An 18,350-nucleotide genomic window follows, 5' to 3' on the forward strand; every position below is an offset into this window, starting at 1 on the left:
AGGGCAAGGTGGGTTAAGTGTCTTGCCCAAGGAAAACAACGACAGCATTCATCTGTGTGAGTTAGAATCGCTGGAAAAAACGGTCTATGAGGAGTAAACGGTCTGTGAGGAGTAATCTGTCTTTAAGGAGAAATCTGTGAGGAGTAAACTGTGAGGAATACAGTTTCTGAAACGGATTCATCTTTGTTTTACAGTGTGTTGATGGAGACAAGCAGTGCCACCTGTGGACCGCCGTGGACTTGGCCTTCTTTGTGCTAATGGGGGTGGTGGGGGGCCTGCTGGGGGCACTCTTCAACTGCATGAACAAGTTTCTGGCCAAGTATCGTATGAAGCACATCCACCCTAAGGCGCGGGGAGTCAGGTGAGCCCTGTAAGACAGGTGAGCCATGTTAGGCTGGTGAGCACTGTCGGGCACGGGCAGCGGGGGTTTGGTGAGCCATGTCAGGCAGGTGAGCCCTGTCAGAAACAGGTGATCAGGTGAGCCCTGTCAGGAGAGGGTGGTCAGGTGAGCCCTGTCAGGGTGGGTGATCAGCTGAGTCCTGTCAGGAATGGGTAGTCAGGTGAGCCCTGTCAGGGTGGGTTGTCAGGCGAGCCCTGCCAGGTGAGCCCCATCTGACAGAGGTCTAAACTCCACTCTTCACATGTCTGTGCCTAGGGTGCTGGAGAGCCTGCTGGTCTCCATGGTAACATCATTGCTCATCTTTGCCTGCTCCATGTTGGTGGGAGAATGCCTAGAGCTGCACACCCGTCCACATAACACAACAGTATGTATGACACATTCACACTGTCTTCTACAGCTGGGTATGGTTAGACTGACAATTCTCTCAGTGGAGTCTTTACAGAGAATGTTGTGTCTGGTATACCTCCATAGAGGTTTGATTTCTTGCAATTGTATTGTTTGTTCCTGTAGATGCTTATATTTTGACAACTTTTCTTTGAAAACAAACCCAAAAGACATTTGCAGCCATCTGCTTTTGCAAAACATTGTTTGTCCCTCAGTGTTATCCCCCAGTGCCCAGGCTGACATTTGCCTGTGTTCCAGGCTGGGGACAGCACTAACTCATCCGTGCGCCAGTACTTCTGCCCCAACAGCACCTACAACGACATGGCCACACTGCTGTTCAATCCCCAGGAGAAGGCCATCCACCAGCTCTTCCACCAGGATGGTAACCACTCCTCAACTCCTCCACTCCTCCACTGCTCCTCTCCTCCTCTGTCCCTCTCTTCCACTGCTCCTCTCTTCCACTGCTCCTCTCTTCCACTGCTCCTCTCCTCCACTGCTCCTCTCCTCCACTGCTCCTCTCCTCCACTGCTCCTCTCCTCCACTGCTCCTCTCCTCCACTGCTCCTCTCCTCCACTGCTCCACTCCATTGCTCCACTCCACTGCCCCACTCCTCCACTGCTCCTCTCTTCCACTCCTCCACTGTCCCTCTCCTCCTCTGTCACTCTCTTCCACTGCTCCTCTCTTCCACTGCTCCTCTCCTCCTCTGTCCTTCTCCTCCACTGCTCCACTCCTCCATTGCTCCACTCCACTGCTCCTCTCTTCCACTGCTCCTCTCCTCCACTCCTCCTCTCCTCCACTCCTCCACCCCACCACTGCTCCTCTCCTCCTCTGTCTCTCTCCTCCTCTGTCCCTCTCTTGCTCTGTCCCTCTCTTCCTCTGTCCCTCTCTTCCACTGCTCCTCTCTTCCACTGCTCCTCTCTTCCACTGGACCTCTCTTCCACTGGACCTCTCTTCCACTGCTCCTCTCTTCCACTGCTCCTCTCTTCCACTGCTCCTCTCTTCCACTTTTCATCTCTTCCACTGCTCCTCTCCTCCTCTGTCCCTCTCCTCTTCTGTCCTTCTCCTCCTCTGTCCCGTTCCTCCTCTGTCCCACTCCTCCTCTGTCCCTCTCCTTCACTCCTTCACTGCTCCACTCCTCCTCTCCTCCTCTGTCCCTCTCCTCTTCTGTCCTTCTCTTCCTCTGCCCCGCTCCTCCTCTGTCCCTCTCCTCTTCTGTCCTTCTCTTCCTCTGCCCTGCTCTTCCTCTGTCCCACTCCTCCTCTGTCCCTCTCCTTCACTCCTTCACTGCTCCACTCCTCCTCTCCTCCTCTCCCACATACAGAGAAATTTGCTGAGGTTGAGATTGAGATAGAGTTGGGGGATTTGTCAAACAAGATTGAAATGGTGATGTACAGACTGTCCATAAAGACTCTTTACAATAAAAAAAAAAAATGATTGCAAAGGAAATCGATAGGATATCTTAATCAGACTTGTTCTATTGTACTTGTGGTTTCCAGAGTTTTTTTGTTTGTTTTTTTAAACCCCATTTAATACACCTCTATATGGGCACCATTAATTGTACGAAGCACATCAAGACAGTAATAGATTTCTTGCCATGTTCAGTCGTCAGTGGTGGCAGTCTCATCTGTTATCTTTTGCTTTAGTTCATTAATGTCCCCTATCTTTGTTCAATACATGATATCTTAAACATAGCCCCACAGAAAGAAATCCAGAGGTGTGATATCTAGCGAACGTGGTGGCCACTGAACTGGTCCATCCCTTCCAATCCAACTGTCTGGAAATGTTTGATTAAGGAACTCACAAACATGTAGACCCCAATGTGGTGGGGCACCATCTTGCTGGAAAATAATGGTTGGTTGAAGATCCTGCAGTTGTGGTACCACATATTCAGTCAAAAGGGCAAGGTAGGCATTTTGTAGTGATTGATCTTTCATGGAAAAAATGACCAATAATTCGATTGCACATGTGATTAAAAACCTTTATAACCACAGAGTACGACAGAACAATGAAATGAAATTATTCTGTCTAATCAAGGATCAAATCTATCTAAAACATATCTCACATTATAGTAGATTAAGTCAAGGTTAGGATTATGCATACAATTCAACTGACCAGAGTGACTAATGAGAGTTAAAGTGACTGGATTTTTCACAAAATGCTAAATAAAAGTGTGTGCGTGTGTGTGTGCGCGCGTGCGTGTGTGTGCATGCATGCTGTGTGCAGGCCTGTTCAGCCCTCTCAGCCTGTCGGTCTTCTTTGTGCTGTACCTGGTGCTGGCGTGCTGGACCTATGGTGTCTCTGTGCCTAGTGGTCTGTTCGTGCCCTCTCTGCTCTGTGGGGCCGCCTTCGGACGCCTGGTGGCCAACGTCCTTAACGTGTGAGACACAGCTGCATGTGCACACTGCATCACTCCTATGTGGACTGGTCTTATGTCTGGGTGTGTTACTCTACACCCAGACATAAGGTCTTAGATAGTGTCAATGATTTTCCATGGCCTTACATAATTTTCTGGTTAGTAAGTACGTGAAACAGGAAACAAGACTAACACCGCTAACATGACATGAACTTCACAAAACACAACACAATAGTCATCAGTATGCATCAGTGTGGACATGTTTATGTATTTAACAGCCATTGTCTAAATGTAAGCTTTATACAGTGGGGCGAAATGGTATTTAGTCAGCCACCAACTGTGCAAGTTCTCCCACTTAAAAAGATCAGAGAGACCTCTAATTTTCATCATAGGTTCACTTCAACTATGAGAGACAAAATGGAGAGAAAGATTCCAGGAAATCACATTGTAGGATTTTTAATGAATTAATTGGTAAATTCCTCAGTAAAATAAGTATTTGGTCACCTACAAACAAGTAAGATTTCTGGCTCAACTGGACGATTGATGATCCCAATGATCCCAAACAGACCGCCCGGGCAATGAAGAAGTGGCTTCATAAGAAACATTTCAAGGTTCTGGAGTGGCCTTTGGAAGAATGGAGAAATGGCCTGGAGAAAATCTTTGGAAGGAGTTTAAACTCCGTGTTGCCCAGTGACAGCCTCAAGACATCGCTGCTTTAGAGGATATCTGCATGGAGGAATGGGCCAAACTACCAGCAACAGTGTGTGAAAACCTTGTGGAGACTTATAGAAAACATTTGACCTCTGTCAACCTCTTGCCAACAAAGGGTATATAACAAAGTATTGAGATGAACTTTTCTTATTGACCAAATGCTTATTTTCCACCATAATTTGCAAATAAATTCTTTAAAAATCAATTAAATACATTTTTTTCTCATGTTGTCTCTCATAGCCGAAGTGTACCTATGCAAATTACTCTCATCTTTTTAAGTGGGAGAACTTGCACAATTGATGGCTGACTAAATACTTTTTGCCCCACTGTACATGGTTTGCTATTTAAAGTCTTCTGGTATTGGTATCACAAGTAACTGGCCACACAATGTTATGGACTGTTGTAGTACATTATTATTAAACATAAGGCACATGCAAATTTGAATGTCTTTTTCTGGACTCTCTGGGCTCGTGATTTGCATACAGTCTGCACTCACCAGTGAAACAAACAGGCTTATCATCAGGTTATGTTGTTATCAGTAGCTTAGCTAAAAGAATGAAGAAGGAGAAGATAAGTTATAGTTAAGATAAAGTCAGTTCTGATGTTAACTGTAGTAGGTGGCTGACTCTCCATTACAAAACTTACACAGTGCACCAAGTCTTGACTTTACTCTTACCGAAATAACTCTGATTATGATTTAGTCAATAATTGTGCATCCCTGTTGAATATGATTGCATTTGATTCTGTTGTATGTCACTGTACTGTACTGTGCTGTCTGGTTGGTTGTCAGAGAGCTTCACATGCACGTGTACTCTGGGACCTTCGCTTTGATTGGGGCAGCAGCTTTTCTAGGGGGTGTGGTCCGGATGACTATCAGCCTGACAGTCATCCTCATCGAGTCCACCAACGAGATCACATATGGACTGCCCATCATGATCACGCTCATGGTAAAAGCCAGTGCTACGGGTTTTCATTATTTGCTTATCTTATGTTTCAACTGTAACGCTATATCCAATGGAGGCTGACTCTCCACTTTAGTCCTCCAGACCCCGCTCTGTTTACTTGCTTTATTTGAAATGGAATGGAGTTTAGGTGTTTAATTCCACTTTAAATGTGAAGATACCATTAACATTTTAAGGTTCAGCATTTTTTTTTTTTTTATTTGAATATTTTGTTCCAAAAATATTGAATCACCATCTGTGGTTCTGACCTGAACTAATATCACTACGAACATTTTTTAAACCAGGTGGCCAAGTGGACTGGAGACTTGTTTAACAAGGGCATCTACGACATCCACATCGAGCTGCGAGGGGTCCCTCTGCTGGAGTGGGAGACAGAGGTGGAGATGGACAAGTATGATTAGCCAACACCACCAACATCACCACCAGCACCACCACCATTACCACCACCTCCACCAGCACCACCACCAACATCACCGACACCAACTCCAACATCACCACAACCAATATCACCACAAACACCACCAATACCACCACCACACCATCGGCTAGAATATTTAGTTTGAAATTTTAATTAAGCTAGATATGATATTCCATTTTAGAGTACTTTGTATCACCATAGCACTGTCATTCATGGTTTATAACTTCAAATAATAAAAACAAAAAAAAAAATGTGGGAAAAGGAGACACCTCGGGGAGAACCACAGGACTGGACTGCACCAGGACTAAACCAGGACTAAACCAGGACTAAACCAGGACTATAAACCAGGACTATAAACCAGAATGCACAGGCTATAGATGTGTCTTCTGTCTGCATCCATTTGCAGACAGAAGAAGTATTATGGCCTCTGTGGAGTGTCGCTGAAGTTATCCTGTTAATTGTGTTTAGGCTGACGGCCAGTGACATCATGGAGCCCAACCTGACGTATGTGTACCCCCACACACGTGTGCAGTCCTTGGTCAGCATCCTGCGCACCACTGTGTACCATGCCTTCCCCGTGGTAACTGAAAACCGCCATAACCAGAGGGACTTCACAAAAGGCAATATACTCGTCAGCAACAACATCCACTTTAAAGTAAGTCCTTAGGACCCCAGACAGTGGCTTCACAGCAGGCCCTCCACACACCCCAGGCCCACCACACAACCAAGCTCTCCATACACCAGATTCACACTCCAGCCTCTCCACGCCAGCCTCTCCACGCCAGCCTCTCCACGCCAGCCTCTCCACACCAGCATCTCAACGCGAGCCCCACACACCAGTACACCACTTTTGTTGGCTCACTAGCTTTGACAGTTTATTCCACGTGATGTGGAATATTTAACAGAATGTAATCACTCATCTGAGGAGAGTGTTTTTCATTATAACAGCTATATTTGCTCGGTATATAATAATAATATAATAATAGAGCTGTGTGTACAGAGGTCCAGTGTGGTGCCTCGGGCTGGGGAGCAGAGGCGCCGCTGTCAGTCCATGAAGTCTTATCCATCCAGTGAGCTGAGGAACATGTGTGACGAGCAGCCCCCACAGCCTGAGCCTGAGGAGGGGGAGGACCTGCTGCAGCAGATGCTCCAGACCAGGTCAGTGCCACCAGCATACATACTGGCACTTTCACACTCTGAGTGCTATGGCATCATATGTTAGCTTACAGCACTGTAATACGATGGGAGTGGCATGGTAATTGGAACAACAGGCAGTTCATGCATTTTGAGGCTTTATTTCTACATTACTACCTAGAAAATGCTAACCATGTTTCATTATTTCTTGCCCATTTACTGGGGATAGGATTACCGTAATCATATCACCATGATACAAAGACACCCGAATAAACTTGTGTCCTGTTTCCATGAGTAATTACCATAAAATATTTTAGCATGCCGTTTGCATAGTATTACTAGGGCTAGGTACCATTACAGTAGAAAATAAAAAGGAAAACTTTTGGATCCAAAAGAATATATTCTATATTCTTGGGAGAGTATTATAGTATAATGTATATATTATATACAAGTGTCAGCACAAATGTGAACTTCTTTTCTACAAATAAATAGTATTTAAAGCTACGCATTTAGACTGACCGATCCACTAGGTGCTATCTACATTACTGCTGTCTGTTCAGGCCAAAGCTGGCATACTATCAAAGGCCAGGTGAGGGGCCAGATGACGGTACCAGAAACCTTATTGAAGTACTAGAGCCTGACTGTGTCTGTTAATTGTCATTCAACTATACCTATGTGCAATACTGAATACCATGTAAATCTACTGAAGTCACTTTACTGAGATTTATTCTGTTTATATGCTGCACTGTTACTCTTATTGTACATAATAAGAAACGGTGTGTTACATTAGAATCTATTTTAGTTTATTTTTTAAGTTTATTTTTAAATTATTTGAAGCTATTATCTATTATCTTCTTTTATTGCATGTTACCATTTTCCTGCTGTTCTTGAACTGTGCGGTGCAATACTGTAATTTCCCCACTGTGGGACTAATAAAGGTATATCTTATCTTATTTGTTAAACACTTCCACATTTTGACCTGCTCATATATACGTGTGTTCTCATCTGTGTGCCCAGGCACATGCCCTACCCAAACCTGTACCCAGATCAGTCACCCAGTGAGGAGTGGACCATGGAGGAGCGCTTCAGGCCTCTCACTTTCCATGGTACCATTTTGCGCTCACAGCTCGTCAGCCTGCTGCTCCGCGGTGCCTGCTACTCCGAGAACCAGTCGGTCAGTCTTTAACACATGCTTTAACACATGCAATTTACCCACTTCCAATCCCAGGTTTCATAAGAACAGACCTATTGTGCTTGTGTTTGCTACGTATATAGTTATAAACTTTGACACCCGTGGATCATTATGTTGTATTTTCCACATTTTAAAATCACAATATTCCTTTAAAACAAGTAAAAGAAACAAGTCCACTGACTTCCATGTTAGAAAACTGCCCAATGGTAGCTGATATCACCATAAACGTCATCATAACAAACATCCCTGCAACTGTGAGCCCCTACTATGCATAGCTATTCATTTGTATCAAAATGACTCTGCGATGCTGCCAAAACCTAAGTGTATCACCGATTAAGAAAATAAAATTTCTTTTGCTATTGATCATTCCTGGATGACAGGGATTACACAGACATTAGAAGTACCTATTTACAGAGCAGTGGGAGAATGCCGGTGGCAGCAAAAACAGCGGTAGATCAGCAGAATGGCTTATTAAAAATAAGCAATTAAAGAACATGCACAAATTGCTCCAAATACAACTTTGAGAGGGTAAATGAGAAGGGAAAACAACTTAACATGGTAAAAGCTCTGTAAAGTTGATTTTGTATAATAGGTCTGCTTTTAAAATGGCCATCGAAGTTAATAACAATTTTGCGACTTGAATGGTATTTCAAAAACTGCTGCTTGATATTTCATCAATATTCCATCAATAATGGCAGATAAAAACGCAATTTACTCTGTATGAAACAGGAGGCTGTAGTTTAGACCTCTACAAATATTTTCTGAAATTCATAGAAGACTGAAATAGGAACTGTTAAACTGACATAAAATAAGAACATAAACTAAGAATCCTCTCAAATAATGCTTAATGCACCTGGACATGCTGGTAACAACTGATACTTTTCAGTGACCTCTTACTAGCTAGCTTGTTATTTGAGAGTGACTTGTTTAACAGCACAATCAGCTCACCTGTTGTAGTTCCAACTATGTCAGTTCTTTATGGTCAGATTGTGTTAAAACAAAGCTCAGAAAACTAAGTTGAGTAACAATTTCATACACAGCAGTGCCTCCAGCTGTATTCACACAATCATACGTTATTCACTGAGCTGTGTGCTGTATGTTCCAGAATGCCTCTCAGCCCAGACTGTCATACACAGAGATGACAGAGGAGTACCCCCGCTACCCTGACATCCACGATGTGGACCTAACCCAGCTCAACCCTCGCATGATTGTGGTACGCACAGCTCAACTCAATTCTGCTCTGTTAAAGGATAAATCCTACATAAGACATAAGTCTGTTATGCAAAAGTCTATGGTGTAAACGTATTCTTTGCTTTGACACAGTGACCTAATATTTCCAGATTTTGGAGCTTTCCACTAGAGATTAATCAATTAATCATCATTTGGCCTATATATCAGTTGGTCGATATCTTGAGACAATATTTGCACCTGTTATTGTATTGGCTATCGGCCTTAAATCTCCAGCTCATATTTAGGTTGAACAGACAACCAGAATAAAGGAGATGTATAACACTTGGTTGAGGCCACTGCTCTATTTTAATGATAAAACGAAAGGTATTGATCCAGTGTCTGAGTCAATTTGTTGTGTTGAGATGTTTGGAAAAGTGGACTGTTCTTATGCCATTTTTGTATGATTTTTTATTCTTTTTCAATGATACGAACTGACTAGTAAATTAGTAGCAGGAGGTCCAGATGAGTAATTATTGGGCCAAAATTAGTCTTTGCTTGTTTGAGTGGAATAGAGGAGTAAATGGAGTCCCTTAATCAATGAGGATAAACTTGATGTGCTTCTATGCATTTTTATGAATATTCACTTGTTGGCATGTCATGGCAAAACCATGATGAAAATGGATACAAAACAAAAGACCATCGGTAGTATTTGAAATTTTGCACTGAAAGACCACCTGGACATTTATGGCATTGTAAAGTAGCTATCGAGACACATAACTGGTTTCCTTTCCATAAATATGAAACCAGAGAGTGAAGCTTTTCAAAATATTTGGGTGATGGAGAGAGGGGGAGCTCTGAGGAGTAAACATTTATAGGTGGCAATATATCTGTTTTTATTATAGAGATGTGAATTTTCAAAGTGGTAGAGAAATTGTCCCATCGTTGTAAATCAAGTGTTACCTGGTTTAAAATGTTTGTATAGTGTGTAGAAGTGATTATATTTAGTGATGAGTAAATTTCCACTCCCAAATATTTACAGTATTCCACTCCCGATATTATGGACAGAAATGATGTAAGATTTGCATATGAGTTAAGCTGAAATAAAGCCAATTATTACCAATATATTTTATATCCAGAGTATGAACCTAAGTCTTTGAATGGTTCAAGGATATGAGGATGGAGGTTGATGCATTGTTTACATATACTAAAATGTCATCACAATATAAAGAGATATGATGATTAGTATTGAAAGTTATAGGATGGATAAAGTTACTTTGTCTTATTTTTTGAGCTAACTGTTCTAAGGACAAGCCAGAAAGAAAAAGTGCTTAATAGGCAAGGCAAGGCAAGTTTATTTGTATAGCACAATTTGTACACAAAATAATTCAAAGTGCTTTACAGAATAATACGGACATTAAAATCACACAAATCAAAACACAAATAATCATCATAAAATTAACATTAAAACAGAAGACTGCAGAATAAAAACCTTTCAGTCATATGCACAGCTAAAAAGAACTGTTTTGAGCCTGGATTTAAACATTGTCAAAGTAGAGGCCTGTCTCACATCTTCAGGAAGACTGTTCCAGGTTTTAGCTGCAGAAAACTGAAATGCTGATTCCCCATGTTTAGTCCTGACTCTGGGCACCAGCAGAAGGCTGGTCCCTGAACGTACCCTTTATGAGACGATTTAGATATGGGGAAAGAACAGAGGAAATAACAGTCAGATGGGACATCCATGGTGACATGGAAAATAGGAAGTACACATTTTATGCTATTGGATGCCAATAGTTTTTTAATAAACCCATTTGGTAACGATTAATCACTTTAGACATATACGGGTCAATGTAGTGAGCCCAGATTCAAGCATAGACCTTAATGTCATTGTTAAGGACAAGCCTAATTACTACATAGAGTTTGATTGTTTTTTTGGTTTAGGTAAAATAGTAATTATAGTCATTTCTAATTGTATAATGTGGGTAAATGATCCAGATGAATCGTGCATCACATGTGACCCTAGCATCACATGTGACTCTCATATCACGTAATGACCATCTTTGACATGTCTTCTCTATGTTCCAGGACGTGACACCATACATGAACCCCGCACCCTACACCGTCTCTCCCAACAGCCGCATCTCCCAAGTCTTCAACCTGTTCCGCACCATGGGGCTGAGGCACCTGCCTGTGGTCAATGCCGTGGGAGAGGTGCCACCACACCACACACACCACAATCCAAACTACAAGCAATGCAGTTGTAAAAGAAAAGACAAAGATAAAATACAGGCATCAAAATACAGGCAGCTGAGCTGCTTTGAGCTAAAGGAAAACTATGCAGAGAACCCCATGTCCACAAGGGGTAGCCAAAGCTAAACATTTAACCACCTCAGAGCAACAGGTGAGGGATTCTCCAGATGTTGAATAGACAGAAGGATATACCAAAAATATTGTATATATATTGTATGAATTTCACTTTTTTTGTTAGTTTTACAGTCAGTTTTATTAGGATAAACATTGTTTTACAGGACACATTAGAGTTTTACTGAACAAATATACACGTCATAAAGAAGCTATTTATAGTAAGATAGGTTTACTGTCTTTCAGTGGATCACTTGATCAGTATCAAACCTGACCTGTTTTTCCCATTCAAATTTTATTTTGGGAAAAACACATATTATACACACACATTTCTTCCATGTTCTTTTGTCCCATCTCATTTTGGTATATTAAAATATTAAAAAACAAAAACAAAACTACTTTCAAGAAATGAGGAGTTTACAAGATAAACAAAATGCAATCAAACAGTCTATATGCAATTTACAGTAAAATAATAATTCTTCACCTGAAATGGAGAAGTCACACAAAAAAATTTCTAGTTGGGGTGTGATATACTTGATCCACTTGTTCCAAATATTATAAAATTTGTTCCTTTGGGTGTTTATTGTGTAAGTTAGCATTTCCATCCTAAATATCTCAGATATTATATCAATCCAGCCATCCACTGAAGGCAGAGCAGGATTTAGCCATTTTTAGTGATGTTTTTTTTACTCGCCGCGAGGAGGGCTTGCAACAGCTTTTTATCACTTCTCCATTCCAGATGAGAGACCCTAGCTAAATACAGAGTTTCAAAGTTGAATGGCATGTTCACTTCAAAAACTAAGTTTAACCTTGCATGGACCTCGCTCCAATACAATGTTAATTTGGGGCAAGCCCAAAGTATGCGGTAGTGATTCCCCTCCTCAGAACCACACTGTCTCTAGCATGCCGACTTATTGCTTCCCTGGACCAGAGTTCTAAAATATCTAATAACATTCTTCCAGCAATGTTCTCTCCATCACAGGGATGCAGTTGATGACCACTGAAATGACCAGATGCTCTCTCATTCATCCTCAGTAATTTCAATTGCTGTCTCCTTTGCCCATTTTTGTTTCACATACAACATATTACACTAGTCAGTCACATAAAGTTCCCGTATACTTGAGATTTTTTTTTTTTTTTAGTAGATAACCCATATGCCGATTTCAATATTTAAAAAAATGCTTCTTCAGATTTAGATCAGGACGCCTCCCTAGGGAGGTGTTCTGGGCATGTCCCACCGGGAGGAGGCCCCGGGGAAGACCCAGGACACGCTGGAGGGACTATGTCTCTCGGCTGGCCTGGGAACGCCTTGGGGTCCCACCGGAGGAGCTGGAGGACGTGTCTGGGGTGAGGGAAGTCTGGGAGTCCCTGCTCAGACTGCTGTCCAGGATTTAAAAACACGATTGTTTCTGTTATGGGGAAACTCTGTATCATAAGCACACCATCTGAATAGAGTAGGGATGGGACGATATACAATAATATCGTTAATCGCTATAAAAAAGGTCCGCAATTAATCGTTCGTGGCATTTTTTAATAATCGTGATCATCGTGCACGATTATAATTGCCTTTACGGCACCAGACTGCCTCATGTTTCCAGTTCCAATACAATGTTTAGATATTAGTTCTGGTGTTTGCCCACTCTGTCATAGCAATGACACTTGTTAGCTTCTGTGCTTATCTCTGTCTGAACTATATTCTACCAGATATTAACAATAACAAAGTCTGAAACGCTCCACAGGAATGTACCAGCGCGCACCTCACCCGTGCGCACAGATGAGATGCTAATGGGTGCACATCTTAGATTTTTACCTACAATAATGCAAACTGCAGAATAAAACAACACCCTTTAAACAATAGACAAATTAAGTCTAATTCATACAGCTGAAAACAAATGTGCCAGAGCGCATGGTCCGAATGCACACTACGTGCACAGAAGCAATGCTAACGATTATACACGGTATATTTTACCTATAATTAAGTCAATAGCAGAATAAACCATGCTTACCGATCGAGAACAGCATCCAATCCATCAAAAAATAAGGTCCTTTACTCCTGAGTCCACTGTGGGATCTTTACTCTTTGCCATGAACCGCTCCAGGTCCAAGATGTTTCTAGTATAACTTGTACAAACATCCACAGTGTCCTCAATCGCGTACTCCCTTTGTTTTGTCCGTTTCATCATGTTTAAAACGCAAAACAACAGTGCGTAAAATGCACCATTATGCACAGATTTCTGCATCCACTCGGCTTCAGCCGTTTCCCAATTCGCCAAAGTGCCTTAATTGCATCGTTCTAAGTGTTCGTCGACAGGCAGTTGCGTCACTTCCAGCACGACAAGGACTGGTCCATTTCGACAACGGCCGTGTCTCAATTTGTCAAAATGGCCTTAGATTCACCATTGGAAATGTGTGTCAAAGGGTAGTTACGTAATTTCCTGCGCGACAAGGGCTGTCCCATTTCAATGCACCCGACTGAATGCGCCAAAAAAGAGAAGAAAATGGAGTCCGCTGCACAATACACATTCAAATGTTCGTACTGGTTTACCTCATCTACAACAGTGCGACATGAAACTGTTAAATCTGAAAAAGATATGTACAGGACATGTGTTTGATGATTAAAAAGGAGGGGAACATGGAATAAAGGAATGTGCATTTGTTGCAAGACAATAAAAATACATTATTATCTTAAAAATAAATTATTACTGCAGACTCTCCAGAAAGGATAGAAGAGAGTCCTGAGACGTGCACAAAATCTTCATGAGTTCTGGTACATTCCATAGGTCTGCGCCCCCTACTGGACACGTGTCATTTGCTTTTGTGTTAGTAAATCAAGATACTAGTTTGATGTAGCGCTGCACTGCTAGAAAATACTTTACAATAACAATATGAAATGAACTGGCACAGCATAGAAGGGAAACAGTGCCCTCTACTGTTAGTAAAGTGGTGTAGCCAAATACCGAATTGTTAAACTGCAATATCCCACTATATGTACAACTAATCAGTGTTCTCTGGTTTATAGACTATTACGTTTTCACAAGGTATATTTTGTTAAAGCTATGAAGTAGCTACAGTTGAGAAAAAAAATCACCTTGAATGTTATATTTGCCTATTGATATTCAATCTAAACAAAAGAAACGGCTGCAATGACAACATCTTGACTTTTCTTCTATTAAATAATAAATAATTAAAAATAACGTACGTAATGTACGTATCGGACGCTCAAAGACAGCGGTGGAAGTGCGGTCCGTGGTGTAGGCCTGTCCCATTTCAGCAAGATGGCGGCTACACTGAGGAGGACATATTCTTGTCCGGAAGCTTCAAACTACCCTTTGAGGAGTACTTCGAAGGGTACCTTCAAAAGGTGCACTTGGCGAATTGAGACACGGCCAACATGGCATTGAGGAGTACACTTCCAGTATTTTCCAGTATTTTCTTCCGGGTACGTCTGTTTACGGAAAACCATGGCATGTGATACATCGTCATGTTCCGCTGCTCATTGGCTGTAAGGCGAAAATGTCACTAAACGTGTAATGTAATTGGTTGATTCTAAAAGGGAAGAGTGGGGCGTAAACTTTGAGTCATCTGTAGCACTCATTCGCTGTCTGGGGCCTCAGTAACCCACAACCCTCACCTTATTGGCCAACACTGGTGTCAATCACAAGTTAACACGTGTGTTTAGCACTTAACAAAGTTGGCGCTGCCAGAAGTTTATTATGTCTGAAATCGTCAAAAGAAATGCAAAGTGACGGAGCAGATTTCATATTTGGAGTACTTTCCTGCATCAGTTTGGACATGGAGGATCTTATTTTGTGGACATAATTTCTTGACTGGATTATATTCTCTGGACATTTATGGAACAAATGAGACCAACTTTGTGTGAATATGTTGATGTTTGACAGAATCAGAGCGCTCAAAGGTAAGTGAAGTCCAAATTCGCATTTTGTGACTTTTCTGTAAAAACGTCTTTCCTGTCAGCACTGTGGTGATTGCAGGTGAAAATGGTTTGCATATCCAGAAAAACGAGCGCCATAGCTTTCATTTGATGTGTAGATTGCCCGGGCCATCGGAACGTTAACAGGTTAATAATTATCGCGATAATATCGTTAATTGCGATTATTTTGGCCACAATAATCATGAGTCTAAAATTTAATATCATCCCATCCCTAGAATAGAGTTATAATTTTCTGATTATTATTAATTTTTTGAGTCAAATTTGCAACTTTTTGCCAGATCTTCAAGGTTAGATTCATCCAGCAGTTGCCTAATTCACCCATCTTTAGTCATTGTCACACCCAAATATTTTATTCCTGTTGCTTCCCAATTCAAATTATATCCTTCCTGTAGCTTTGCTGAAGCAGTGAAGTTTACAACCATCACCTGAAATATTAAGTTTGTAACCAGATAGATTCCCAAATTCTTTCAACATAGTCATCAGCCTGTAAAATGACATTTCAGGATTCTCCATGTAAACTAGTACATCGTCTGCGAACATTGCCACCTTATATTTGACCCCTAAATCTGGGGACTTTGTCTAATCAATTGTCCAAGAGGATCAATGAATAGAGAAAATATAAGCAGAGAAATTGGTTAGCCCTGCCTACTTACCCTTTCCAAATGAAATAAATCTGAGAGATCACTGTTAATCTTTATCTGTGTGGTTGGTTTTGAATATAGTGATTGAATCACTCTGATTATCATGAAAAGCAAATTTGCCTATCACTTTATAGAGAAAAAGCCACCTTACAGAAACAAAGACCTTTTCTGCATGTAGCCCCACTATCAGAACTTCAGTTTTTTGCCATGTTACATGTTCTACAATATATAGTGACCTCCTGATATTTTCCAATGTTTGTCTTTGATGTATAAATCCTTTCTGATCTAGATTAATTATCTCGGGCAAAATATTTTCTAATCGACGTGCAGTATGAAAGTAAATAATTTATTGTCTACATTGAGGACACAGGGTCTATAATTTCCACATTCTTGTTGGTGTATATTTTCTTTCGGGTTCAATGTAATAATGGCTTCACCCCAGGAGGGAGGTATTTTACCCATCTGTAACACCCAGTTAAATGTTTGCAACAAGAGTGGTGCCAGGCACTTATACCACTCTCCTGTGTACCCATCAGAGCCTGGAGATTTACCAGATTTAAGCTTTGTTATGTCTAAGTTTACTTCTTTAATTGTGATGTGCTTCACTAACATCTCATTTTGTCAATCTTGAATTTTAAGCTCAAGGCCATTCAAAAGCCTATCAATACACTTCTCATCAACTGCTGATGGTTGGGTGTGTAACTCTTGATAGAATTCCCCAAAACATTCTTTAATTTTCTCCCTTGAGTCTTCAACCTGACCAGTTGTAGGATTTTTTTTTATCTTATAATTTGTATTCTTTTTTTTTTCTTTTTTTTTTTATTATTTGTCTTAATTATTTCTCTTGGGCAAATGGACATCTTTTCTCTTTGCATAGCCTAGGCAGCCACAATCGATATCAATCAACACAATGATACAAGAGACAAGGAAAAAATAAACAAAAACAGACAAGCAAAACACACACACACTTTCTTGTTTTCGTAATTTATAGGCCAGGATTTTTGCTGATCTCGCTCCAACCTCATAATGTTTCTGTTTCAAAAATTTAAGCTTTTTTTGCATTTCTAGATTATAAATATCATCTATTTGTTTTTTCACAATCCTTATTTCAGACCTCAACTGCACATTGGTGTTTTGGCTGTCCCTGTTTTGTATCTGTTTCAATTTTGCCTGTAGGTCTGCCAGAAGTTGACCCCTACTTTTTTCATAAATGCTGTTAGGGAGATAAGTTTCTCTCTTAAAACTTTTAGTGCACCCCATAAGATTGTGGGTTTAATTTTGCGATCATCATTAATTTCCAGATATTGTTCAATGTCTTTTTTAATTTTCTCCACTGTTGTGGAATCATTAAGAATATATGAATTAAGTTTCCACAAGGTTCTCTTTGTATATTCTTTAAAAATCTACCAACAGGATTATTGGGCTATGGTCCATTGTTGATATTTGAGAATCCTTTATCCTAAGTCTATCAGAACTAAAAACGAAGTAATAATCAATCCTAGAATAGAGTGTGGGCTAGAAAAATGTGTATAATCTCTGGTTTTTGGGTGCATATCTCCTATACATCCATAATACCCAGCTCCCCCATCAAGGATCTAACTGTTTTTGTTAGTGGGTTGCTCTAAGTGCTCCTTCTCGATGAGTCCAGATTTGGGTCTAGTCTGATATTAAAATCGCCACCACAAATCACCAAGCCATGGGACATGGCCATCGACTCAAAAATGCTTTTATAGAAGAGCTAATCACTTCCTGGTGGAGCGTACACATTTATCAAGGTTTATTAGTGCCCTCTAATCTGCAAGTAATCTTAATGAATCATCCTCCCTCATCTATAGATTTAGATCCTTGTTCATATGCCAGTCCACTGGATATTAATGTAGCAACTCTTCTTTTACATGCCTGTTTATATGATGAGGCAAATACATACTTAAATCCTTGCCTCTGAAGCTTAGCATGCTCTAGCCCTGGAGAAAGGTTATTTGGGCCTTTTCTTTTTTAAGTTTAGAAAGATTCTTTTGTTTGCCTAATTGGATTTAATACTCCATTTACATTAAAAGAAATGCATTTCAACACACCACTATGCATATTTCCCTAGTACTTAATTGCAATCAAGACCATTGTGTAGCTATCCCTTTTAACATAACAACAAACACAAAAACTACAACTAAACACTGTATACATTCATACCCACTAAATTAGGTCCAGACTCTATTGGACCTAGTCTCCGAGAGATATCCTTTTTGGCCAGCTTGGTGTCAAGGGCCCTCTAAAACATTATTGTCCATCCATCCATTTTCTTCCGCTTATCTGGCGCCGGGTCCCGGGGGGAGCAGACTAAGCAGGGACTCCCAGACTTCCCTCACCCTGGACATGTCCTCCAGCTCCTCCGGTGGGACCCCAAGGCATTCCCAGACCAGCCGAGAGACATAGTCCCTCCAGCGTGTCCTGGGTCTTCCCCGGGGCCTCCTCCCGGTGGGACATGCCCAGAACAGCTCCCTAGGGAGGCGTTCTGGGCATGTCCCACTATCTAGCTCATAGCGTAACTGAGAATGTCAAATCAAATTGCACATATTACATCTCTCTTCTTTAAGTAAAAGTATTATACTTTCATACTGATAGCTCACGCCCATTTTAACTTTATGAACTTACTTTAACCTTACAATTATTCTCTTGTA

At 41.1% G+C, this 18,350-nt stretch overlaps 1 protein-coding gene across 1 annotated transcript in view; it reads left to right on the top strand.

The window, feature by feature from the left end:
• The window catches only part of clcn6 (chloride channel 6), a 34,618-nt gene that overhangs the window by 9,536 nt on the left and 6,732 nt on the right, over positions 1 to 18,350 (top strand). Inside the window, exons 12-22 of the mRNA XM_033969474.2 lie at positions 195 to 361; positions 656 to 764; positions 1,043 to 1,166; positions 3,008 to 3,161; positions 4,639 to 4,795; positions 5,095 to 5,201; positions 5,697 to 5,883; positions 6,229 to 6,386; positions 7,380 to 7,536; positions 8,660 to 8,767; positions 10,807 to 10,932. Coding sequence (XP_033825365.1) covers positions 195 to 361; positions 656 to 764; positions 1,043 to 1,166; positions 3,008 to 3,161; positions 4,639 to 4,795; positions 5,095 to 5,201; positions 5,697 to 5,883; positions 6,229 to 6,386; positions 7,380 to 7,536; positions 8,660 to 8,767; positions 10,807 to 10,932 — 1,554 coding nt within the window. The remainder of the gene's footprint in view (positions 1 to 194; positions 362 to 655; positions 765 to 1,042; positions 1,167 to 3,007; positions 3,162 to 4,638; positions 4,796 to 5,094; positions 5,202 to 5,696; positions 5,884 to 6,228; positions 6,387 to 7,379; positions 7,537 to 8,659; positions 8,768 to 10,806; positions 10,933 to 18,350) is intronic.

This window comes from Periophthalmus magnuspinnatus, chromosome 7 (genome assembly GCF_009829125.3).
Source record: "Periophthalmus magnuspinnatus isolate fPerMag1 chromosome 7, fPerMag1.2.pri, whole genome shotgun sequence".
NCBI lineage: Eukaryota > Metazoa > Chordata > Actinopteri > Gobiiformes > Gobiidae > Periophthalmus > Periophthalmus magnuspinnatus.